Source organism: Ochotona princeps, chromosome 2, assembly GCF_030435755.1.
Source record: "Ochotona princeps isolate mOchPri1 chromosome 2, mOchPri1.hap1, whole genome shotgun sequence".
In the NCBI taxonomy this organism is placed as follows: domain Eukaryota; kingdom Metazoa; phylum Chordata; class Mammalia; order Lagomorpha; family Ochotonidae; genus Ochotona; species Ochotona princeps.
Genome location: NC_080833.1, coordinates 73111506 through 73138928, shown reverse-complemented (window position 1 = coordinate 73138928; position 27423 = coordinate 73111506). Strand labels below are relative to the sequence as shown.

Genomic DNA, 27423 nt, shown 5'->3' with positions numbered 1-27423 from the left:
GATTTGCTAATATTTTGGAATTTTGTTCTTGAGTGTTCCGGAAGCATCACATCGTTGTGGGCATTGTGGCCGCTGATTGGGTTTATTCCAGATTCTTCCATCCATGCATGAAAGGACTCAAGGTGGAGATTCAAAGGTGTAGAACAGCAGGATTTATCTGAAGAGACAGTTTACTCTCAGCTGTAACTGCACCAACCTGCCTCCATGAGGAAGGAAGAGCTGCTGTCTTGATCAAAATTGGTTTATGCCTTTACATGGGAGGGAGTGGTGCCCTTACTGAAGGGCGGAGCAGAGTGATATGCAGCTTCAGCATCCATGGTGATTTCCAGAAAGTATCATGATGTCTCAGTGTGGAATGGTGGTACTCACATGGTCGTCATGGCCTCCGTGCAATAGGGGAGTGAGGTTCAGGTGCGTGTGTTAGGGGATGGGTGTGCCAGCGGGGAAGAGGTGGGATTTTCAGCAGTGCAGGGCCTCTGGCAGTATCAGCTCTTCCTCACTCATCAGCTCCCTGCTTGCCCACATCAACATAGTTTCCTCACTTCTGACATTCAGAGAGTTTTTGAAAATTTCTTGCTTTTAAACAAGAGAGTTTCATCCAATACAGTGCTCTTTCAAAAAAAATCACATCATTGCTATACACATACTCATAGCTTAAATTTACTTTTTATTAGATACATTTTATTAGATACAATTAATTTTCTGGAATTCACGTGTTGTTCCAGATCAGTGTTGGCAAGTAGATTTTATTACATCAACTTCTCCCAATAACATGTGCATATATTCATCTGAATAAATTTTAATGGGTTGAATTGTGATTTACTCAGCAAATAAAACATATTTCTAAGCAATTATGTATATGCTGGCCACTGCATATCATGTACTACGCCACATTCCCTAAAGAAATCTGTTGGTAGTATTTTGGGATCCAGTGAGACTCTGATAATAGATACAGGGCTTAATTGTGATATTCCAAGATTCATCCAGAAAGATGTTCTTGCTAGTTATTTCATTAGTATGGCTGAATCTTTGATATGCCACTTTTACTGAATAATAATGAATTTAACCTTTTTATTACTTTAGACCATTTTTCATTGAATGATTTTTTTGTAATCTTTTTTGATTACAGTTTATGTAGACATGATATATTAATTTATAATAAAGAACTGAATATAAATAATTATATCATGAAATTATTTGTAACTAAGTATACATACTTTCAAATGATTTAGGTTTTGATTTTGTCAATTTACTAAATGAATTTGTAGTACCCTCTAAAATGTTTCTTAAAAATTTGCAATTGCAAATATGCATCATCCTGACTTATTAAAAATTAATTAATGGATTGTTTAAGATGGAAAATGACATACTTTTTTATTGATATTTAGCAGCCCAGTTAACATTGATTAACTCAAATAATTAGGACATTTGAAACCTTTGCATATCATTTTGATATTACAGGGTTATATACTAGATATTACAAATTCTAAATTAATATTTACCAAGTATGTATAACATTTAATTTTAGTTATAATACAATTTCTAGTTTAAGCATAGGTAAAATCACAGCTAACCCCCAAATTGCCAAGCTGATTGCACGAATATTGGTACCGAGAGCAGGGGTGCTAGTTTCCTGTGGCGGAATGAGCTTGGTTACTTGTGCAATATTAGAAACCTCTGAGGTGAGATTGACTTGGTAGATGGCTTGAATTGCAATGTGGAAATTGGTGCCGTTTTTTAGTTTAAAAGGTTCTGGTTTAAATTCAAAAATTTCTCTTGAGCCAGCCTCCTTAGGTATGAGATGGGAAGTATTCACTAAAGCAGCATGGTCAAATTTGCTTTGCAGCTCCTGGAGACTCTCACTTATTCTTATGGTATACTCTTCAGCTGGGAAACAAATAAATACATTGTGTAAGAGGGAGCATCAGACAGGGGGATGAAAAGAATACGACTGGGGGGCTCTGCACCGTGACTCAGTTGGCTGTCCCTTTCCTGCAAGCACTGAGATCCCCGGGGGTGCTCTGTTAGGTGTTCTGGCTGCTCTTTCTCCTCTCGGTCTCTCTGTAAATCTGTCTTTCCAATAAAGGCATAACTTGTAGCTGTGTGTATTTATGCGTTTAAAATTCAAGGCCTTTGCTTACTGTGTAATTTTTCCCCAAGAAGGATTTTGTCAATTCATCTAATATTCATAAAACTGTTTCATTTACATAGGTCTGTGTATCTATCCATCTACCTTTTAACTGAGAGAATCTATTGTGACATTTTTCTTTTTTGGTTTTGATCATAGTATGTGGTTCCTTTATTCCCTGTAATGTTTCTTGCTCTGCTTATCTCTGCAAACCTTACTTATTCTTCTACGTCCACCCAGGACCTAACCTCTTCATGAGGTCTTGTTCATGTATTTTATCCACCCTGACGACTGTCTTCCATGACCATCTAGTGCCTGCAATTGTTTGGGGGAGATACAATTTTTCATTTTTATCAGATCTTGCTTTTGTTGAGGGAAAAGACTGTTTCATGTTCCTTTCATGCCATGTGGGGTACTTGCTACTGTTTTGGGCATATATTTGATCTCCTCAATTACTTGTTGTGGAAGAATACCATTATTATATTGAAGCACAAACTGATGAGATTAGAGAATTATAAAATATCAGGGTTATATTTACTACTTATTTTAGTAATGCTAGGCCATAGTCTAATTTTTCATACTTGATAGGTACAGAATTATATATCAGAGTCTTTAAACATTTATAGACGTTCATTTATCCTAAGATACTGCCTCCATTTCACATTTGGAATGTCTGAAGGAAGTATGCGCAGCTACCATTCCTCTTCCTGTTTGTGATGAGGACAGAGTAACACTAGATCCAAACATTCCTGGCATTTATGACTGCATAGTGATATTCCTCCCCCGACTGTCTGTCTCTGTTACGTTATTTCTACATTTACCTCCTATAATTAGAATGAGGCATTTATTATGGGCCCAGTCTTGCTGTTTACAGAACTGAGTTTGGGACGAAGTATTTGGTTAGAAAATTTCATCTGTGGTTTTTTTTTTCCCAGTGATACTATTGCTATTTTTACTTTATTTTTTAAATATTTAAGGATCATAGCATAAGAAAATAATGTGTTTCAGAGCTCTCACAGTAAGAGTTTACAACATTAAAGTACAAAAAGTTCTTTTTGTATGCCTTCTATGTTTCCTGTGATTTTAATGTCTTTTTTTCCAGATAGAATAATAAAAAGATAAACGGCTTTAAAAATACTATATAGTGAGTAAGAACTTCAGAAGTATTCTTCTTTTGGGAGGGTACAATGGAAGAGTTTATTGTAACTCAGAGAATTCCAAGCATGTGTTGTTTCAGCAGGGTCAGTGCCTGAGAGGAGATGGCAACCCTTGTAGCACTACAAGGGCTGGGAAATGTTGCTTTCATTTCCCACCTCAAAGCACAACTAGGAAGACTGGCTTCATCCTGTAAGAACAAGTGAATCTAAACAATACTAAAATATGTCTGCATTCAGCGAATACTGGCTACATCAGGTGGAACTTAAAAAGCAAAGATGCAAGTGATTTAAACTTTCTGGAATTAGGGAAATTTATTACTATGGACTCTGAGTAAGCGGTATTTATGCTCCTTGAATTTTATTCACACTCCATGCCCAAGTTTTTTCCAAACTAGTGAGCATCTCTGGCTTGCTGGGGGTATTTACTCCTCTGGGGAGACGTTTACAACAAAACCTCTGATTTTAACCCTCAGTTTGGAGTTTGCAGTCTACCCAGTGCTCACAGATCATTCTATGTGTCTAACTACCTCCTAAATTACGTTGGTTTATTTATCTTCTGCACACAACCAGCTGTTGAAATCAGATACTTCTTATGAGTCTAATAGCCTTTGAAAAACCCACCAGCTGATAAAAATACATACAGAAATGTTTATAAAATTTTTTTACTTATTAAGGAGAAAGGAATGCAATAGATAAAAAGCTAACTTAATCTTTTCAAAATAATTTCAAGATTCAAGTTGAGAGATAATTTGGCACAATATAATCTAACAAGACTGAGTTGGAATTCCTAGTCACTAGATAGTCCTTACCTCTTGAGAGTTTTGGTGTTCCCATCTGCAAGTTAGTAAATTATGGTCCATAGGAGATGAAACCCCATAAAGGTTGTTTATAAATGGAACATTAGAAAGTTCTTAGCAAATGAAACCTAATGGGATTTATTTATTTTAAAATTTAACAGCAAACTTACCTCTTCCTTTATCAAGAACATAGCCAGGGGCAGTCCACGAAAGTTGAATATAATCTCCTTTAATCTTAGCCTCCAGGTCCGTAATTTTACCAGGTAGGAAGACATGAGTTTGGTTATCACCAGGAGGCGCTCCAGACACGGTAAAGGACCCCCCGGAGGTCAGTCGGCTAAAGTCTTCCATTATAACTTCTGCCTTTTCGGCTTTGGTTTCTGGTCTGGGTGAATTCAGGATGATCTTACCTACCACAAAAAGAAATTTTGTAATTTTTCATACAGCCATGTTGATTCTTTATGTTGAAGTTTATCTTGCAGCTACGAAGGGCTAATATTATTTAAACAGCAGATTTTAGAAAACTTGAGACAGAGCTTTTAGTACAGAAAACTTACTATATTGGTATCATTTTAAAATTGATGAGGCATTGTACTATGTTACAAGTATGTTTTAACTTATCCCTCTCAACAACATGACTGTAAGTTTTTGAGGGCAAGATTGTGGTTTATTTGTCTTTGTAGTTGCCACATTTAGCATAGTGCTTGTCACACAGGAAGTGTTCAGTGAGATTTTTGTTCAACGTAAATGAAACAAACTGGGGTATATTATGAATGAAACACAGGTCTATGCTATGTCCACCAATATGAATATGCTTTAGAACGTACAGATTATTGCACAGCTATATAACATGAATTTTTCATAGTACACTATATTTTCAAATTCTGTCATGCACAATTTAGTCAAACAACTGACGTGTTTTTATTTTACCGCTACTTACCATTTTCAACATAGCCTGGCACATAGAGCGCTTTGTTCTGCTGTGGCCTTAAACTTAGCCTAGCTCTGTTATCTCTTGCCTGGGCATGTACTTTCAAGCTGTATCTACCATTTCCACGATACTCTGTAAAATATCTTGAGTAGATGCCATCATTTTTGACAGTATCAGCACCTTCGTATCAAAATGGAATAGTTAGTCATCTAATAAAATAAAAACAGACAGTTTCAACTGCTTATGAGCATTAGTGGTTTTAGCAATCTGGATAACATTATGGAGCAATACGCTAAATATACAATCCTTGAGTCCAACTGTCTCAGTTTAAAGCTTGGTTTGTCAACTTGCTAACTGTATGATTTTTCAAAAGTCTAACTCCTGACAAATAGTTCATTAATATGATCTGTTATTATTGTTATTTCACGAAGTAAGTGTACCAAAATACATGAAACTGGATGATGAAATACTGACATTAATGACAATAGAGAAAAATTCCACCGATATGTTTCAGAAGAAAAAACAAAATTGTTCACAAAATTTAAGAGAAATAAATATGCTTATGACTGTCATTTGTCAAGATAACCAAGTGCAAATTTTAAAAGCACCACAACTTAATTCATTTTACACTATGACCCATTAACCTATACAGAGACTATTATTTTCCGAGTTGTGTAATGGCAGGAGGATGCTGAAGCTGAGTGGAAGCTGATGTGACTTTTATTTACCTGCCCCATTGTCCCAGAGCTCCAAAGTTACTTGATGTCCGTCTTCAGCTTCTATAATGGCTGTCACATTGATTCCCAGAACAGGCAAAAACCCTTGGCTGACTCGTGCATAAACGATCAGGGGGCGAGGATAGAGAGCTGTGTTTCGGCTCATGTGAGCAGTGGCGATTACTGGAAGTGTGGTAGGACTTTTTGCTCGAGTGGTCACTGTCACCGTAAGCAATTGAGGGACGAGATATTTATTCAGAAGGCTGTAAGTCCATGTCCCTGTCTGAAAAATAAAAAAAAAATTTTTTTAGAACTTTGGTAATGTTTTATTTTTTTATTTTTAACATGACATTATTCAGAAATTTAAGGAGAATAATTGTGAGTTTTAATATATGATTTTACAAACTGGTAAATGTATGCATATGAAATGTCTAGTTATTCTATTTAGCTCTTGTTTCATAACAGAGGAGCTGTAACTATTTTAATATTGACAATATGCATTATGTATATATATATAGTACATTTTATTTATTTATTTTTTTAAGATTTATTTATTTTATTACAAAGTCAGATATACAGAGAGAAGGAGAGACAGAGAGGAAGATCTTCCATCCGATGATTCACTCCCCAAGTGAGCCGCAACGGGCCGGTGCGCGCCCATCCGAAGCTGGGAACCAGGAACCTCTTCCGGGTCTCCCACACGGGTGCAGTGTCCCAATGCATTGGGCCGTCTTCGACTGCTTTCCCAGGCCACAAGCAGGGAGCTGGATGGGAAGTGGAGCTGCCGGGATTAGAACCAGCGCCCACATGGGATCCCGGGGCATTCAAGGCGAGGACTTTAGCCGCTAGGCCACGCTACCGGGCCCTATATAGTACATTTTAAAACAGAAACAGATTAATAAGATACAGTGAAAATAAAAGACTAGACTTACCTCTGCAATGCCTGGTATTCGAAGGCGGGCAGACCGAGTATTTAGCTTATCTTCTTTGAAATCTGAGGTTTCATATTTTTTTCCTTTCGGATCTTGAAGAATAATTTCTGGTTTTCCTACTGTCCATGTGACAACAAAGAAAGTATCATTTCCAATGGTGCTATCCACAGGCACTGTACCATTTATCCATTTCCTTGCTGTTACATTCAAGGCTTTACTTTCCAACTGTTACATAAATAAAAAACACATAAAATCCATTTATTACTTTAGCTAATGGAGTTTAAAGTATAGATAATTCAGAGTAATTTTAAATTTGTTAATATTTAAATCAAAGTACCTAAAGACTATCTTAAAGAATTTTCCAACAACAGGCATAAATAATGATAAAGAATATAACAATTCTAGAGAAAAGTTAGTAATGATGTTTTTCTTCTGCACTTCTGCAATATTTTTAGGTCAAAGAATTATTACTAGAGAAAGAAAAGTTAAAAATTATGAAATAGAGGGCCCGGCAGCGTGGCCTAGCGGCTAAAGTCCTCGCCTTGAACGCCCCGGGATCCCATATGGGCGCCGGTTCTAATCCCGGCAGCTCCACTTCCCATCCAGCTCCCTGCTTGTGGCCTGGGAAAGCAGTTGAGGATGGCCCAAAGCTTTGGGACACTGCACCTGTGTGGGAGACCCGGAAGAGGTTCCTGGTTCCCGGCATCGGATTGGCGCACACCGGCCCGTTGCGGCTCACTTAGGGAGTGAAACATCGGACCGAAGATCTTCCTCTCTGTCTCTCCTCCTCTTTGCATATCCGGCTTTCCAATAATAATAAAAAAATCTTTAAAAAAAATTATGAAATAGAAATTTACTATAATTGTCATAAAAATCTTTCTTTTCTTTCTTCTTTTTTTTTTTTTTTTACTGATTTTTTTTTTTTTTTTTTTTTTTTTTTTATTGGAAGGTCAGAGTTACAGAGAGAAGGAGAGACAGAGAGGAACATCTTCTGCCTGCTGGCTCACTCTTTAAAAGGCTGCAGCGGCCGGGACTGAACTGACTTGAAGCCAGAAGCCAGGAGCTTTTTCTGGGTCTCCCACACAGGTGCAGGGTCCTAGAGCTTTTTGGGCCATCCTCAACTGCTTTCCCAGGCCACAAGCAGGGAGCTGAATGGGAAGTGAGACAGCCAGGACAGGAACTGGTGCCTAAATGGGATACCAATGCTTGCAGGCAGAGGCTTAGCTTGCTGAGCCATTGCACCAGTCCCAAGGATTTTAATATACTGACCTGCAGAGCCTGTTGAGAGATGTTCCCACTTCTAGATGAAATTCTACTGAAAGCATCAATAAGGCCATTCACATCTTTATGGGCAAAAAACTGGAATCCCCCTAAAATGGAAATTTGCAGTGGAGAATCATGTTTGTATCTGTGATGTTATCAATATAATTTAAAATCTATTTAAATATTTATTTGTAAAACTATAAAAAATGAATTTTCCAGAACCTTATGAACTCTCAGTGTGATGGTGTACCAGACATAATCCTAAAAGCCTGCTTGAAATAAATAATGCAAATAGGAATAAAGGAAACATTCAAGGGAGGTCAGCTTTTTTTTTAATGTCACTTAATCTAAAATATAAGTGCTTACTACACTCAGCAGTAAATAATCCTACAAAACTTAAATTTAAATCAAAATTATAATCTAGCTCATCATTATTTTCATAAGAAGCCTTCAAAGAATTTGCAGGAAATGACATAAAAAGACAAATTTACTTTGATGCAAAAAGTCCTGAAATCTGTGCATAGTTTTTTCTTAATATTCATTTTCTATGAACTTTTTCAAGATACTTCAGATACCCAAACAATCAGAGAATAACATTATAGAATAAAAGTTGATTTAGTATAGCCGATGAATAATACAGATTATTTGAGTGTGAAGAGTTCAAAGCATATCGCAGAGGACAAGAATTAGTGCAAATGACCAGTGTAAGTAAAAGTACCACATCATGATTGATTTAGAAAAATGACAGAAAGACAACCAAAGTAACCCAGGCAGAGGAGAGTCATGAAGGTTGGAGTAGGGTGGGACAGAAGGACTGGGGAAAAAAAAAAAAAAAAAAAGAAACATTGAAGCTATTCCAAACTAAGATTTAATAAGGGTTGGTGGGATCATAGCAGGGTAGGATGGTGGAAAGAGGACTGAACTGGTAACAGGAATTCTAAGACTTTTGGCAAATTATCACTTACGCATCTATTTCCTTATCTGTAACATAGAAATGTATAAATCTTTATGGAAAGATTGAGTAGTATTTTGAAATTCATCAATAGCTTTGGACTTGCAGTTGAGTAACTAGAAGAGGACGTTTCTGTGTAATATCAGTAACAGAGAGGAATGAATGAAGACAGTGAATGTTGAATACTTTTAAAAGAAGCTGGTATATGAAGGAGTTGAGAAAGGAGAAAGGTCTTATCTGAAGGACAAGGAAGGAGTAGAGATGCGTTATTAGGATAGGATTAAAAAAGGATTTATTTTTCTTTTACTTGAAATGATGAGTTACAGAGAGAAGGTTAGACACACAGTCTTCCTTGTGCTGGTTCAGTCCCCGAATGGCCAGAGCTGAGCCATGTAAAGTCAGAAGCCAGGCGCTCCCTCCAGGTCCCCCACATGGGTTCAGAGGTCCGAGGGTCATCCTCCTCTGTTTTCCCAGGCCACAGGTAGGGAGTGGAGCAGGTGGGACATGAACTCGTGCCCAGATGAGGTGCCAGTGCTGCAGTCAGAGGCTTAGCTTATGACTCCACGTTGCTGGTCCCAAGATTAAACTTTTATAAAAAGAATTATTTATTTTTATTTGAAAGGCAGATTTACAGAGACAGAGAAGGAAAGATCTTCCATTCTTATGTTCACTCCCCAAATGGCCACAATGTCCAGAGCTGAGCCAATCTGAAGCCAGGAACCACCTTCAGGTCTCCCACACAGGTGCAGGGTTTCAAGGACTTGGGCCATCTTTTGCTGCTTTCTCGGGTCACAAACAAGGATCAGGATGGGAAGTGGAGCAATCAGAAACAGAATCTGCAGCCATATAGGATGCTGGTGCTTGTAGGTCAAGGACTAGGCTGTTGAACCACAGCACTAACCTTAGATTTGAATGTTTTTAAAGATTTTCTTTGTTTGAAGGTCAGGGGGAGAGACAGAGATAGAGATGAAGACAGAGATAGATAAAATAAATAGATGTTAGATAGATAGATGATAGATCGATCGGTCGGTCGGTCTCTTAGCCACTGATTCACTCTCCAGTTGGCCACACAAGCTGGGTCTGAGCCTGGCAATAGGACCCAGGAACTTCAACTGTGTCTCCTATATAATGGCAGGGACACAATACTTGAACGTTTTTCTGCTGCATTCTTAGACACAATAGCAGGAAGCTAGATTGGAAACAGAGCAGATGGCACAGGTGGCAGCTTAACGTGTTCACTACCAAGCAAGCTCTTGGATAGCAACTTCTGAGCAGATTTATCATTTATGGAGAAACAGCCCCTGATATGGAGGAGAATAAAAATCTTCTTTCTGTGAAAACCGTGTTCCAAGAGTTTACCTGTCATATTTGATAGAGTCTCCAGTTCTCTGGCAGCAGAAGGTCCCATCGCAATGGTGTGAATGATTGCACCACTCCGATTTGCCTCCTGAAAGCAGGACTGGATTCCTTCATCTTCTCCATCTGTCAGTAACACGATCTCAGAACCAGAGACATTCTGGTTACTGTTTGTAATAGCCTGAAAGTGAAAAGCAGGTTATTAATTGTCATTTCTGAAAGAATCAAAAGAAGAATAAACCTGTTGTTTCAGTTTGGAGGAATCTTTAGTTCTTTGCACCAGAGTAAGGCAAAGGAAACTGTGCATTTTTATCTCAGGCTGAGATGGCATATGGAAATGAGTGCAGTGTACAATGGACTTAGAGTTTTGCAAAGCTAGACTCCTAATACTTCTCTTCATTGTTCCAGATAGGTTGGCTTCTACTAGCATAGAACTCAATCCAGGTCTACCATGGAGGTGGCAGGAATCTGGTCACCTGAGCTATCTCTGTGGCCTCCCAGGGTCCGTGTTAGCAGCAAGCTGGAATCACGGGCTGGATCTGTCCTGAACTCAAGCACTCTCATTTGGAATGTGGGTGTCTTAACTGCTGGGCCAAACACCTGTCCCAGAATCCCAGGTTTGGCCCAGTCCAGAACTGTCTTCCTAGACATCACAGGAAAAGTTCAGAGGTGGCCTGGACAGCAATAGCAACCTTTACTTTAACTGAGGCAAGGAGAGAATCAGTGAAGGAAGTGGTTTTTCTATTTTTATAAGTGAAATCAAGAAAAAAGCAGGCATGAGAGGAGATTAACTTAGCCTGGAAGAAACTCATGTGGGTTCCGGAGGCACCTGGGCACAGTGGTCAAAAGGTGCACTTAGCTTGTTCAGTTCCCAGCTCTGGTTTGACCAGGCTTCTGCCTCTGTTCATTGAGTTGGGCACTGTACTGCTTGAGCAGTCACATCTATCTTTGTGACTTTAAAATAGCAATTCAAACTAATGAACCCAGACTTTCTCCTTTTGTGAATTGTTTCCAACTTCCTTCTTCAACATCACCCTCATTAGCATTATTTTCTGCTCACATAAATCTTGACTAAGGGAGTGCTAGAGAAACGGGGAGTTCCTCAGCAAAATAAAGATGACTGTGAGCATTCTGGAATCTCATTCCTTGGCTTTGCGATTCGCCTGTGCAATGCAGTTCTTCAGGGCTGTGTTAGTGGAACCAGGGCACTCACACAGCTTCACCTGTGAACAATTGGTCATAGAAGAGGCAATTTTTTCCCCTGCCATAATGATTTACTTTGATTAGATTACACAATTTTATTTTGAAAAATTTTATGGGTATACGTTCTTGATATTCAAAAGGCAGAGAGAAATAGATGGAGAGAGAGCGTCTGTCTGTTAGTTCATTTCCTAAATAGCTACAACAACCTGAGTTGGTTCTGGGCCAACATCAGGAAGCTGGAACTCAATCCAGGTTTCCCATATGGGTGACAGGGAACCATGTATGTAAGCCATCACCTAGAGTCTGCTAGAGCGTATGTTAACTGAGTGGGAAGTAGAGTAGCTGGGACGCAAGCTGAAAGTGCTCCAATATGGGATGCTTGTGTTTCAAATAGTGTCTTAACTGCTAGGGCACACATTTGGCCCTGTGATCGCGCTGTTAGGAAACCTATGAACTCATGACACTGCACAAAGGCAACTGAACAAAAATAAATAACAAATGATATTTAAATCCTTTAAAAATTTTACCTGGAATCCTGCCTTGAGTCCATTGCAAATTGAAGTTCCGCCACCAGCAGCAGGAGGCAGGTTTGCAGTGATCTTTTGGTAACTGTCATCACCAGTTATTGCTGTTAGGTTATTTTGTATTGTAGCAGTACTGTCAAAGGTGACCATCCCAACCAAGGATTCCCTTTCAATAATTTGAATCAAGTACAGTTCTGCTGCTTGATTCATTCGAAGGAGACGGTCCTCCTTTAAAAAGAAAAAAAGATACCTGAATATTTCTTGCGTATCTTGAATCTCAACAGATTTAATGAAAGATGAAGTTATTCATGAGCCAGCAATCATAATTGGCTGATGTATTGTAAATGCTGGTTTTTTTTTAGAAAAGTTAAAGGATATTTTTTAAAAAGTCCTGTTATATTAGGAAAAATCTTAAAAATCTATCCTGTTTTGCTTTTCATACAAGAATGTCTTCTTAGATAATAGTTTACCAAAGCACAGAGATGTTCACTGCAACAAACTTTTAAATAACAAATTAAAGTATTTAAAAATATGAAACACTAAGAGACTGATTAGATTATGCTAGGAGCATGTGAAGTGATTGCTAAAAATTGTATAATGGAAGTATAGGGAATGCTTAAGATATATTAAAGCAAAAACAGATTGTAAGACATTATAGAAAGAATAATGACATCTTTGAAGAGAAAAATACTGGTATATCAACATAGAAAAGATTGGAATGACAAATATTTGCTGGTGGAATAATGGATGATATTTTTCCTTTTTTAAATTACATTTTTTCTAGTTAGAACTAAAAGTTAAGGGACAAAAACCATCACACTAACACTTATTAGAATCACAAATTAATGTATGTTAATCACCTAGAAGTAAACCTAAGATTAAATTGTATTTTTATTGTCTTAACTGCTTAACAGAACAGCAGAAAAACAAAGGAAGAATCACCCCCGCCCCCTCAAAAATCCTGACTTACTGAACCCATGCTTCCAGACTTATCAAGTACCAAACAGACTACTCGCTGCTTGGATCTGACCAAGGAAATTATAGGAGGAGGTGGTGGATCTGTTCCTTTCATGGGAGTGGCATTCTGCAAATCCTCCGATTCCATGATTACGTCCCATGTGCTTCTGCGATTACACATTTTGTTTTGTAGGTTTGGAGCTTCTGTATTGTGTGTATTTGCTGTACAAAATTCAGTCACCTGGAAAAAGTCAAGACAATATTATAATCACTTGTAGGGCCTTCTTTTTTCTCTCTTTCTTCTTTCTTTCTATTTTGATGATCTTTACCTAGTTGATTAGGGCTCAAAGGGTCAAGGGCTACAGGAAAGTGGGTAAGACCATTGTTTCCACATTCACTTTTTTCCTTCCTCTATCTGAGGGAAGGGGAGAGACAAAGGGAGAAACCACACCCAGCCTCCCACCCACCTAAGGGTCTCCGATGTGGGAGGGCACTGCTCAAGTGGTTTCAAAATTCAACTGTTCTGAATTGCTGCCAATCTTGCTATTATAAGCACAAAGAAATCTCTTCAGAATCCACTGGCTGACATAGTCCAACTTAGAATCTCTACTTGCCCATATTATCACTGCCGACACTTGGCTGGTCAATTTGTTCTGTTCTTTATTGTGGTACCAGGTGTCCTATGCAGGCTCCAATGTACTACCATATCCTCCATGTGCACCTGGAAATGCTGTCTACTGCTCCATCTGAGCCACTGAGGAGGCTCTGCTTTGACATATATACTCCATGATCAGACCATGGAACCTGCAATTCTCTTCATGGTTGGGGTTCTGAGTCCAGCAGTTCTTTTGGGGGGATTCCCCAAATAAATTTCATCTGAAGTGATCCCAGACCAAATTATTTTGTGTGCTTGCCAGTACGGGGTCCAGCACAAGACCGTTGTCCCAGTGAGCTTATGCATATACTGGTGGATGCAAATGCTGTGTCAGTTCTGCATCCAGGCCTGTCTTCTACACAAACCAATGGGTCTTGAAGCCCATTCCAATTCTGCCCACCATACACTTGGTCACGTAGACCAGTGGGAGCTGTGGGCTAGTTGGAGTGACTTCCAATAATCCTCACCAGGCCTGCCCCCTGCCCTGGTTCCCATGCTTGCCAGTATGTATAGCACACTGGTCCAGTCTTTCCCACATATCATTCAGTTCTCAAACATGTCCATGGGCATTGAAGCCTAGTTCAACCCAACCAGCCCCACTATCCATCCCACACTCCTGCTGGGGGATGCCATGTCTGCCCAGTCCTGGTTCTCATTCTCACCAGTGGGAGTGGCAACCCAAGAGGGACGTGCCCACTGTTTCCCTAATAGGCCCACTCCGACTCCCGGATCTTGCACTTTCCAGGTGGTCCTGCAGTGTGGCTTGACAGAATTAGCCCCAAGTGTCAGCATCTGCCAGCGGATGCTATGGCAAAACCCAAGCAACACACACCCACCCTGATTTATGCTTGCACCAGTAGGAACAGTCAGCCCACCCTGGCTTTTCCCTCTTCCAGCTCAAATGAGGGCAACAGATGTAGCTCTGCCCGGTCTCTTCTGCCCCCATCCAAACTCATGCTATCCAGTGGGAGTGGTGATCCAGCAGGGGAGCACCATGCTGCCCCTCTACTGGCTTTGCCCCACTCCCCCATTTTTGCACGTGTTGGTTGGGTGCTGTGGCCTGGTCTGGCATGGCCTGCCTCACCTTGGCATTTGCCAGTGGGTGCTGTAGCATGGCTGGGCCCAGCCCACCCCCAATTCCAGCTGATGCTGGTGGGGGTTACAGCCTAGCCCAGCCTAGCAGGCACCCGATCCCAGTCCTCATGTGCATTGGTGAGTGATGTGAACTGGCTATGCCTGGTTCGCTCCATACCTGTATGACATGTATGCTGCTGGGTACCAATCCCTGGCCTGGTCTGTGCTGCTCCCTATCGTGGTTGTTACACTCACCTGCAGGGACTGTGTCCTGACAGAGGAGTTTCCCAGACTCCATCAGAACCTCTCCTAATGCAAGATCTGGTGCACACAGGAGGGTCCACGGACCAGCCCTTCTCAGCCCACCTCCTGACATAGCAGGAACAATGGCCTTTCCTGACCAGCCTTCAACCCTTTCTGGTTATTGTTGGGTGTCACAGCCCAGTCTAGCCTGGTCCATACATAGACACAGCTTACATCTGGCTCAGCATGGGCAAAAAAACTAGCCTAGCCTGTCCTATACCTACCCTGGTTCTCACAAGCACCAGTGGGTGCAGGGGTCTAGTTCAGTCTGGTGCACTCAGCCCCAGTCCACACTTGTGCCAAGGGACACTGCAGCAATGAGCAGATCAGAACACAATTCCCATTCCAGCCCTGCACTTACCAGTGGGAACCACAACCCAGCCATGGCATCCCCTTTGCTCCCCAACCAGGTGTGTTCCCAGCTACAGATCTTGCACATGACAGTGGTTGCTCTGACTTAGTTTGGCATAGCCCCTCACCTGCCATGACCTTTGCCTTTGGATGCTATAGCCTGGCCTGACCCAGCCTTCTCCAAGTCCCACTACTCACTGGCAGGTGCTGGAACTTGGCCCTGATCAGTCGGCTCCCATCCCAGGCTGATGCAAACTGGTAGCTGTGACAGCCTAGCTGAGTTGACCTGTGTTCCAGCCTGGTTTCTGCTCTTGCTAGTGATCTAAGGTTGGCTTGGCCCTGCCCAGTCTACCCCCTCCAAAACCAACCCACACATTTGCCAACAGTTGGAGTCACCCTACTCAGGCTGCCCAACACCCAGACCTGGTATATGTATTCACCAGGAGGAGCTATGACCCCAATAGGGGAGATTCCCAGGTTCTCCTACTTGACCCACTCCTTGACCCAGATCTCACATGCTCCAACAGGTTCTAGGCCCTTGCCCGGCATCACCTGCCATTCCATCTTGGCCTTACTATGATCTGGAGGATGTTGCAACCCAGCCCACTCCACACCCTGTCTTTGGTATGCCCATGCAGGTGCTGCAGCCTGGACCTGCCCAGTCTCTTTGCAGCCCCAGCATCAGTGAGTGTTGGCGGGTTCCATGGTCACTCCCAGTTCAGCCCACCCCAACTGTTTAACTAACCAGTGGGACTTGTATTTCCACAGTGTTGGGCCCACACTTCCCCCACAGAATCTACCCCCAGACCTAGTTCTCTTGCGTGCTGGTTAGGGTCTTGACCCTGCCAAGTGTGACCTGTCTCCTGTTGCACCACTCAGTCAGGTACTGGCCCTGCCAGACAGGTCCCCAGCGCTGTTTTCGTCTGGGCTGGTGTGTGGCAGTCAGCAATGTTGTGCACTAACAGCTCATCTCAGGACTCCATGTGGGTTGGTGAATCAGTCTGACCCGTACAGATCTTACAGAGTCTTCCCTCCAAACCACCAGGTCTCAGTCTGCTGGCTTGCTTGCAAGTTCAGTGACCTGTCGCTGGGAGTCACACAGAATTCCTCCTCATCTACATTCACAGTGGCCTTATCCATGGATGTCCCTAGGTAGCAATTGCATGCCCCAAGAATCCTAGAGGTCACTGCCAGGAAGCCAGTAGGCGGAGTCCAGGACTCCCTCACCACATGGCAGTGGTGGCCATGGCCAGGGCCCCAGGCATTAAGTCAGACCTGGCTCAGGTACCCTGAGTAGCAGCCATGCTGCTGGAAGCTCCTTCCACCCAAGCCCTGTGGCCAAGATCTATCTACTTTCTTTCTTTCTTTCTTTCTTTCTTTCTTTCTTTCTTTCTTTCTTTCTTTCTTTCTTTCTTTCTTTCTTTCTTTCTTTCTTTCTTTCTTTCTTTCTTTCTCTCTCTCTCTCTTTCTCTCTCTCTCTTTCTTTCTCTCTCTCTCTCTCTCTTTCTTTCTTTCTTTCTTTCTTTCTTTCTTTCTTTCTTTCTTTCTTTCTTTCTTTCTTATAAAGGTTTATCGTGTCAACTGGCATAACTATTTGAGCTAACTTTTTATTTTGCATTCTAGACTTTTGGGGAAAATCTAACTTTATGGAAAAGAGGACAAGATTAGCAGTAATTTCTAGTTGTCCCCCTTTGTAATTGTCTAACTATATTCTACATCTTTGTGGATGATGGAAAAGTGTGAAGGTAGTTACTCATTATTTAATTTTTAAAAAATTTTAAATTAGTTTTTAGCATTCATTATAGTTCACAGATACAAGCCTAAGAATATAAAAATAACCTTTCATTTTCACTTCCTTCCCTCTCCCTTTATTTTTGTAGCTTTTAAGTAACATTTTAAATTTGCATTACAGAAAAAAAGGTTCAATATTTTACCAAATAAGGAGTTAACAAATAAAAATCAAAAGACCTTACTTTAGTGGGAATACAAGCAATGTGTACAAATAATAATTTAATGGAAAAATGATAATTTCACTTACATACAATAAAAAAATAATCAAAGATAATTAAGACTACAATAGTATAATGCTTTTAACCTTTGGTTTGACAAAGGAATAAAACACAATTTCATGAAACTACTATATTTGAAGCAATACTGATACACATACACACATGTATATATTAATTTAGCTTCAACATACAAGGGAGAACATGTGGTAGTTGTCTGTCTGTCATTTAAAATTAATGTGGAGAACATATTTTATGCATGCTATAGTACAGCTCCAAGAAGACAGCCACACTGTCTTTGTTCCTGTGTTTCCCCGCATATACTCCTTCCTTCCATTCTTCCCACACTTCACTACTTGTTACACTGACATAACCTTAATCCACTCTATATTCACAGGCTTAACACAGATATTTTTAAGCACCTGGATCGCTGCTGGCTCTGATGAACTTTATCATATGTAAAATTTTCTGAAAAGGTAGTGAAGCTAGAGGGAGAAAATGTGGAAATGTATTTCCCCTTTAGTGGCCAATGGTGAATTATGTCCAATAATTTTGTCTGCGGATGCTTCATTACTATAAAATGTGAAAATCCTCCAGTGTTTGCAATTGCAGTAACTTGTGAAAATTTCTATTAAACGTGAGCCTCGTTTAATTAGGAATTAATTGTGCAGAAGTCCTCAGCTTATCTGGAATGTTTTTACTAGTCATTTTGTGATTTTAATGACCTCCCAGCACAAAGTCTTCAGCTTTATTCTCAGACTTAAGATAACTGAATTATTAAATTTGAATACCTTTTTTCTCAGTTCTAGAAGTTTATTTTATTTCTGTTGTGACTCTGATTTACACTTCCTAAGGGAAAATATATTGAGTGGGAGAAAAATATAATCTGCATTGAGTGGTGACTCATGATCAAGTCTCATGATACGAAATGCCTGTCAAACCTGAACCCTCTTTGTCCTACCGTTACTCTGGCCTTTTGTTTCACTGGCTTATTGCCATTGCTTTGCGACTTGTCTGCTGCATCTGTTATCATCTCACTCCACACTGTTGTCCACAATTAGTAGGACTACCTCCCTGATAGAATTAATGAGTCACATTATTGTTCTAAAGCTGACAGAATAGAACCCATACACCTTGGCTTTATTGGATCCATTCTCTGGCTTCAATCTCACTTCCTGCCCTTTTCTCAAGACGCATTTTCTGCTTCTACTATAGTAAACATCTTTCTCACCTTAGAAGATATCAAAGACATCCACCAGCATGTCCATTAACCCAAGGAAAAGTGCAAATTCAAAAAGGCATCCTTTCTGTTTTAATAAAGATTAAAATCTTTAATACCCCCAATGTAAATAACTTGCACAATCACACATGATATGCTTGCCTAACTCTGCTTTTATAAAATTGTTTTTCTTTCCTTCCATTTTCCTCCCTCCCTCCCTTTCTCCTTTCTTTCTTCCTTCTAGCCTTCCTTCCTCCCATCCTTCCTTCCTCCCTCCTTTCCTTCCTTTCTTTCTTTCCTTCCTTCTTGAATCTTCTTCCTTTCCTGCTTCAACAAGTCCATACCCATTTCTGAGCTCCAGCTGGATATGGCTGCAACCCTCAAGGCATGTGGCACAAATCTTGATACCTCTTCTTACCTCTTATTATACAAATATATTTCTTGCATTTCTAACCTTCTCACTGAATTTGGTTCCTCAAGAACAGTTTATCTTTAATTATTTCTGAATTTCAAGCTCCTAATACAGTGCTGGGCATTAGGTAGGAATAATGAAGTAGCATTAGGGAAAGAAATAATGACACTGAATATTCAGTATTTTATATCATGTTGCTCTTGGGCATGAGCTTATTCTAGGGAACATATTTAATCTATTTTATGATAATTATAAGTTATTGTTATTCTGGACAAGATGTAGAGTTAAATACAGTATTTACTTTTGAGTCATGTCTTGAATAGTTGCCTTCTATACTTCAGCTCTTTAATCTTCATTATTATTATGTTCCAGTTGGGAAGCCTGAGTTATCTCCTCATAACGAAATGGTTTGAAATTTAACATTTGGAGCAAGCAGTGCACATTTTAATTATCCTCTTATGTCATGTAACTTGATGTTTATTTGGATGCTAAACTATTTGATTAGCTTTTGTTGATCCAAATTCAGGAGATTAAAACAAACTTTTCTGACTCCTATGTCAAATAATTCCAGAAAAGAGCATTATCAGACTGAAAAACAATTTCTACATAAATTTCTAGCATGGATTGGTTGAAGAGTTTTAGAAGAAAATGTCAAGTATTTCCACTAAGCGTTTCATCATTAATGGCCTAGGTTTAACAGAATTTTAAATATTACAGGAGACAGTAGGCATTTACAACTCTTCACCTTTGGAAGTATGTTTTGCAAATAATTAGGTATATGGAGATTTGTTTCTCTTTAAGTAAGATAGTCTTATTATTTAGAGACAGTATATTTTGTTTTTATTTTGTGTTTCATAATTTTCATAATCTCATATTTTCAAACTTTTTTATGTGTTTAGAAACCTTCATGCATATAATATATATGCATTAGTTAAGATTAGGCTAGCGTTGTGGTGGAGTGGATAAAGCCATGGCCTGTGATGCAGCCTCCTTCATGGATGCTTGTTTGAGTTCTGGGAGGCTCCACTTGTCATCTAGCTCCCTGCTCACAGTCCTGGGGAAGCAGTGGAAAAAAAATTTTTTTTTTTTGGGCTTCTGGCTCCTGCCACCCACATGGAAGACCTGGAAGACCTCACTCACTCTTTCTCTCTCTCTCTCTCTAGCTCCCTCTTCTAAATACATACATACATACATACATACATACACACATACATAAAATCTTTAAGCAGGCTACACAGCAAGGGAACGATCATCAGAATGAAGGCACAATCTACAGAATGGGAGGAAACATCTGCAAGCCATCTAGTCAACAGTGATTAATTCCTGGAATGTATCAAGAATGCAAACAACTCGGTAACAAAACAAACCAAATTCAAAATGAGCAAATTCAAAATTGAGTGATTAAAAAATGAGTAAATTATATGAATAGGCATTTCTCAAAAGAACATGTACAGATGCCCAACAGGTATATGAAAAAAAATAAAGATGTGCTCAGCATGCTAGTCATCAGGGAGCTAGAACTCAAAATTACAATGGGATATTAACTCACTCCAGTTGGAATGGCTATTATCAGAAACACACCCACACACACGCAACAAATGTTGGTAATGATGTGCAGAAAAGGTAAATTGTATAATCTGTTGAAGGGAATGTAAATTAGTGTAGCTATTATACATAGCTGAAGTATTTCGTTCCTCAAAACACTAAAAATAGAACTACCATATGATCCAGTAATGCAAATCCTGAGTATATATTCAAAGCAAAGAAAACTAGTATGTTGGATGGATATCTGTATTACTGCTGTGCTATTGCAGTATCATTTACAATAGTAGATATCATCAATGGATGAATGGATTAAGAAAATATGGGGTTTTTATGCAAGGTAAAATTATTCAGCTATAAAAAGAATGATATCATTCAGCCACAGGGATGAACTTAAGGCATTATATTAAGGGAAGTAAAGAGAACAAAGAAAAATGCCACATGATCACATTCATATGTGCAGTCTAAAAAAAGATCTCATAGAAATAGAGAAGACAATAATGGTTACCATCTGGGAAAGACGGGGGACAGAGGAGATAAGGAGAGAATAATAAGTCTAGGGTTATAGTCAAGACAAACTGGCTACAAAAAAGAAGTGTTTGAGGTTACAGCTATGTTAGTTATCTTGATTTTTATCATTATGCAGACATAAATGTATCAAAATATAATGCTGTATCCCATAAATATGTACAATTATCCATTAAGTAAGTATTTAACAATTTTAAATGAAGGGAAAGTAGTTAGGCTTATCTATGGAAAGAGACAACCATTATTTTCCAAATATTACATAACTCTTACAAATAAATAATTTAGAGTTCATTTCATATTCATCTTTGTGCTAATGCTTTGTTTATATTCCTTGTAAGCCTAAATACAATGGAAATGCAAAATATGAGTGGAATTTACATAGTTTATGAGAAATGGAATTAAAAACTATTTTGGTGAAAAAAATGGAAATCTATCCACAGTTGTGTTATGTGTTTTCCAGAAGCTTTTGAAGATCTTCCATAGACATTTCCATTCCCATTAAAAGATAAGAGAACTATAGCTCAGATGCAGAAATTAAGCTATTTGCCTCTAGTGATGCATCTTGCAGAATCAGGCTGATTTTTCAAGTCCACCTGAATCAAGACATCTCTTTTCCATCAGCCTGTATGCAAGCTAAGTCACACATTTCAGGTCAAACATTAATTTTGAATATTGTGTGATTGTTGTTTAATTAGTTGGACAGATCGGTAACTCTGAACTTTTTTCTTTGTATCTAGTTTATTGAGGCAGAGCCTTATGTGTTTTCAGAGCTAACACTTTGTAATATATTTATGGGATTTGTGTGAAAATAATTGGAAATCTAAAATGTCAGTCCTTTCTAAAGCCATCTTATATATTACTTTAGAAAGCTGCCATGGTTAACACTTAGTTAGCTTTAGAGACAGACCACAGAAGTCAAAGAGAAAAAGAATTCCTAAGGATTCATGTGACTCCAGTGAGAAGGGGACAGTACTACACGTGAAGAGGGTAAAACCACGTGAATAAGAAAAGATGAGATAATTTCCAGACTTATGCTGACTTAAGCTGGAGACAATGACCTCTAATTAATTGTGAGTATTTTTTCTCTTTTCTATTGGTATACATAATAAAAAATTCAGCTTCCCTAATTATTTTTCCTTATGTATTCCTATGTGAGAGTGGAAATAGATGGTACTTACAGAATTGAGATTTTGCATGAACATAATGGATTCGTTTGCAGACTGGGATTTGTCTGGGATGAATGTGCATTTTGCTTCATACAGCCCCGTCTGTGAGTCCCGTCTACATGGCCTGGTTATGCAACTGCCTCCTCTGCAGTCATTGAAAACAACTTTGAGACCAGTAATTCTGGTGGAACACCTGGGAGAAGAATTAGATTACATGTTTCTCTACATGAAGACCATCAAAACTGACATCTCCAAATCTTTTCTCATTATAGGTCTTGTATTAAACATCCCATTTTGGCAGAAATAGGCACACTATTTTAATCTTATTCAGCATAAATTTATTGAACAATCCATCAGTTCATATTTATTAAATATTCATTGCTCATTAATATATATGTATATATATATATATATTACTCTTGTGAGTTTTAGCTGATGATGCTAAATTCTAATCTACAGAAATGCTGTGAAGATTAAATGAGTTAGGAGGTACAGAAAAGTTGGATCTTAGAGGAGAGTCAACATTATACCTCTGACATTTTCATTTATGGCATATTTACAGAACTTTATAATTTATGTTTTCAGAACTACTGAGCTAAACAGAAAGAAGGAAAAAATAAATCCTACATGGAAATGTGCTTGCATTCAAAGATAATTATCAAGTCCCTGGGAAGTGGACATGGGTAGAAGTTTCTAAAGTTTCTGTTTATATGCAGGGTTTCCCCCTCATTCTGTGTTAATATTGATCTTTATACCACTAATCCACTTTAATAAATTTGTTTGTGTTTGCAAAGACAAAGGGAATGAGTAATATCTTGAAGGTGGTTAGTTCTAGGATTAGTCTGAAAGTTAAATATACATGTGGTGAGCCTTCACTGTCTTAAAAACCTGGTTCATGGCAAAAGCTCAATATTTATTTTTGATATGTCTTCACTCATGTGTGACCTTCTCATTGATTATAAGAAAACTCACTCATTTCTCATTAATTTATCAAAAGTGTATTGCTTGAGATATTCTTTCTTTAGCGTTTTATTTCATGCCTTATCAATAAAAAAACCCAATCACAGCCCTCAAAGATCTTACAGTTTAGTGCAGAAAGTAAATTTGCAAGAACAATTATTGTCCAGTGACGTAAATGTGAGAGATGCCCACACATGTTGTAATGGGGGCATTCCCAAACTCAGGGAAAGCAGAGGCATGTATAGAATAAGCTTTTAAACTGAGTCTTGAAGGATGAATAGGCACTGTTTCTGTAAGAGAGGAGTAGCACAGTATGAAGGTGGGAGTGATGAATGAGTGTCCTGGGCTGAGTCTGTGTGAAAGTCCTCTGGCAGCTCAGCTGAGATCAAGCAGACAGCTCAAAAGAGACAGGAAGAGGCATGTTTGTATTACTCAATTTCCAGCTGATGCATTTTTTTCCTCAGAGGTATCTTAGGATTTAGGTTGTAGTTTTTATCTTTCTCCCTTGCCAAGAACATATATTAGTACAATTTCTGTGATGACTGAAATGATTCCCAATCATGCAATCTCCAGGATTCACTGGACACATAAACAAAGGACGGGTATTACACTTGAGTTTATGAACATCAATTACATGAGATAGCCTTTGTTTGCTTGTGACAGAAAATGAATCAGTCAAACATTTTAAAAATACATTTGTTCATCACATACCTTGTTGCTTCAATAATATTCTTTCTGGGACTATAGAATGGCATGTCCACATTATACTCATCAAAGACTCCCCACCGAAGGTGTGCCCACTCATGGACAAACACTCTGCCTATGAGAGAATATTGACACTTATGAATGTATAATTAAAACATCTTGGTATTTCAAGTCTCTCTGTCCCATTTCTCTGACTTAAGGAACTTTGAAAATTAGTAACTTTCGTTAGTCCAAAAAAAAGTTGAAATCCTGGTACATATAAGCAAATCTATAAAGGTAGAAATTAGATTAGTTGTCAGGGAGTACAATTAGAAGAGGAAGATATAAAAAGGAATACAAGACAACTATTTTGGCATAATGAAAAACATCTTCATTGTGATTGTAGTCATGTAGGCATGTGTATTTTCAAAATGCGCAGAGTTGTATGTTTAATACAAATACTTATGAAAGACTCATTACTAAATATACACAGAAAGAGATGTAATTAGGTTGAATATAAGTAGCATAATTCCAAACAAAGGTATTACCTAACATCAATATTTCTTCTTCAGTTCTTTAAAAACACAATTTATTGTAGTGTGACACATTTTTTTCTCACCAGAATTAAAAACAAAATTATAAAATATATGATCTCTACCTCGGGATCCATAAACAGACAAATTATTAGTCAACACGAAGTTTGGGGTCAAATGAATATATTGTCCTTTGTCTCCACATTGTCCATATTGCAGTGTATAAGGATCATCTGCGTATTTCAGAGAAGGATTTGCAATTATAACATCAGCCTAAAAGCAGAAGAATAAGCAAAAACAAATTCCAAGATCAATAGAAACAAGCAATTTTTAAAACAAGGGCTTTCTCATGAATATCAAGAAAGTTCTATTACTGTATTGAATTTAAAAGTCAAGAAGAAGGAAACAGGTTAGGAGTCAGAAAAAAGAGCCCACCTGGTCATATGATTCCTGCTTTGGCATTAAATATTCAGATTTTGATTTCCAGGTTGTTGGAATTAAAATGTGTACATTTCTGAAATAAACTCTTCGTTTGGTTGCTTGAAAGAGGTAAGTAGATGCTTCAATTACCATTTCCTGGCAAAATCAAAATTATCTTATGGTAACAGTTTCACAGTGGAATGAACACAGAAGTATATTCAAACCAAAAGAAATAAATCAAAGATTCATCTCCATGAACAGTTTGGTAAGAAAGAACCAAAAAATAGGTTAAATTTTCCTATGTCTCTCCACTTAGTGAATGTCTCATTTTCAAATACCAAAACTTAACCTTCTGTTTTCTACCTGCCCGCACACACACTTAACATTTTGAAGGAGTTGAAGATGGAATAGAAAGTGTTGAGTGAGATATGTGAGTGACTCAGCTTGGGAGGTTTTCAGCAAGTTGCTTCTTGAATTAAGCAGACGTGTTTATAATTGGGTTGTTTAAATAAATTGGAAATATAAAGTTTGTAGGTAATTGTAATAGATGCTTATAGTTGTGATTAGTTGAAAAAATATTTTGCTAGATTTATTTTATGTTTAATTCTTACATGGAATGTGTACATAGAAGGCAAAGTTGTATTAAGTATCAGCAATTTAAAAAATAGATGTGATTGACTTCAGGTTCCAGTTCTGCCAGTAATTGTATGACTGCTCATAATACTGAATTTCTCTTATTTATGTGATCCTTGCTTTTGAACACTTCACAGGAATAACAGGAGTATCAAAGAAGATAGTACTTAAAGTGTCATGTAAAATATTTTATTATAGTGACAGACAAATAAAATTAAGAAAATTTCAGCTTCAGAAATACATAAGGTAAAGCATTCAGTCTAGCAGTTGAGATACTGGTTTAAACACCCACGTCTCATGTTTGACTATCTGGGTCTAGTTCCCAGCCTAGCTCTGATTTCAGATTTCTGTCAGTACATACCCTGGTAGGTAGCCCATGTTCACTCAAATAAGGAAGGCTCAATAACTGGGTCCCTGCCACCCAAGAGGGAGACGTAGATGGGATCCAGTTCTTGGCTCTGGATATTTTGAACCAGTGGGTGGGATCGCCCTCTGTCTCTACTGTCTCTCAAGTGAGAAAAAGCAATTAAACATAATATTACCTTTAAGATAGATGCATGAGATTTAAACATTTTTCAGAATTGAAAATTGTGAACTGAAAACATGTCAAATAATGAGTATCTAGGACTTAAAGGTGGGTAAGTAAAACCTAAGACTAATTTTATAAAGGTAAAATTTGACAATATTTCTCTACTTGTTCCAAAGTGTTTCTATTAACTACTTGAAAAAATACTAGTAGTTTGTCCTTTAATAATTCATGAGGAGAATTATTATACTATTATACTATGATATATATTATTATTTAGTATTACGTAATAAAAACAGACAAAATCTTTAAATACTACGGTTTGTTTTTATTACATAATACTAAATAATAATATATATCATAGTATAATAATATAACAGTTCTCCTCATGAATTACTAAAGGACAAACTACTAACTTTGGAAAGTTATAACTCTGTAAGTGCATGAGTATATGTCTAAGGCAACATGTGTTGAAAATACTGCAATAAAAAATAATGCAATTAGTCATATTTTCTCTTACCTTTATGTTTTGAATGAGTTTTCCATCTTCTGGAACACTGGGGTTAATTGCAATGACAATGCCATCATATCCATTGCTATTCAAACTGACCATTGAGCTTTTCATCTCAGGCAACAGACACAAGGCTAGGAACAGGATAATGTTTGGACTGAACACCATTTTTGCGCTTGCCATAATAAACCATTTGGAAATCTAAGGAAGGTATTTATGTATTTGCTTAACTCAGGAATTTGAACCATGACCAAAATATTTGCATGATAATAATACAGTAAATAAATTTTTGGTGAACTTCCTTATCTTACTCATTCTAAAGATTTAGGTGTAAGAAACAATGGGGATTATGCCAAACACAGAAGACAGTGAAGGCCTTAAGTATACATTGACTCCAGTCGTTCTTAGGGATTGTATGATCACACTCATCATGATGGGGGATCGTCACCATCATTATTATCACTGTCACCACCTAATAGTATTAGAGATGCAAGTGCTGAGATTTGTTTGCAGAAAAACCTTTCATGGAAGGGAGAAGAACTGAAATTACAGCTATCAGGAAAGAGTAGATGGAAGAGCCCTCAGAGCGTCAGCAAATGAAAGGATAATATTATTTGTTTCAATAGCAGTGATTGAAATATGGTGGTTTTGGAACAGTTATGGGATAAAGGAAAATGTTATTTATTTTTTTTTTAAAGATTTTATTGTTATTGGAAAACCGGATATACAGAGAGGAGGAGAGACAGAGAGGAAGATCTTCCATCCAATGTTTCACTCCCCAAGTGAGCTGCAACGGGCTGGTACGCGCTGATCCGATGCCGGGACCAGGAACCTCTTCCGGGTCTCCCACGTGGGTGCAGGGTCCCAAAGGTTTGGGCCATCCTCAACTGCTTTCCCAGGCCACAAGCAGGGAGCTGGATGGGAAGTGGAGCTGCCGGGATTAGAACCGGCGGCCATATGGGATCCCGGGGCTTTCAAGGCGAG

General features: G+C 38.5%; 1 protein-coding gene across 1 annotated transcript; it reads right to left on the bottom strand.

Annotated features, from left to right (window-relative positions):
- Positions 1-1528: 1528 nt before the first annotated feature.
- Positions 1529-26607, bottom strand: LOC101523423 (calcium-activated chloride channel regulator 1-like). The gene is made up of 14 exons (XM_058681301.1): positions 26449-26607; positions 24785-24925; positions 24475-24622; positions 23844-23952; positions 22185-22365; positions 12930-13157; positions 11963-12187; positions 10236-10413; positions 7931-8031; positions 6662-6886; positions 5742-6012; positions 5023-5193; positions 4253-4492; positions 1529-1887 (listed from the first exon to the last, which is right to left on the bottom strand). Exons 1-14 carry the CDS (start codon positions 26605-26607, stop codon positions 1529-1531), a joined length of 2736 nt encoding a protein of 911 aa, XP_058537284.1.
- Positions 26608-27423: the final 816 nt, after the last annotated feature.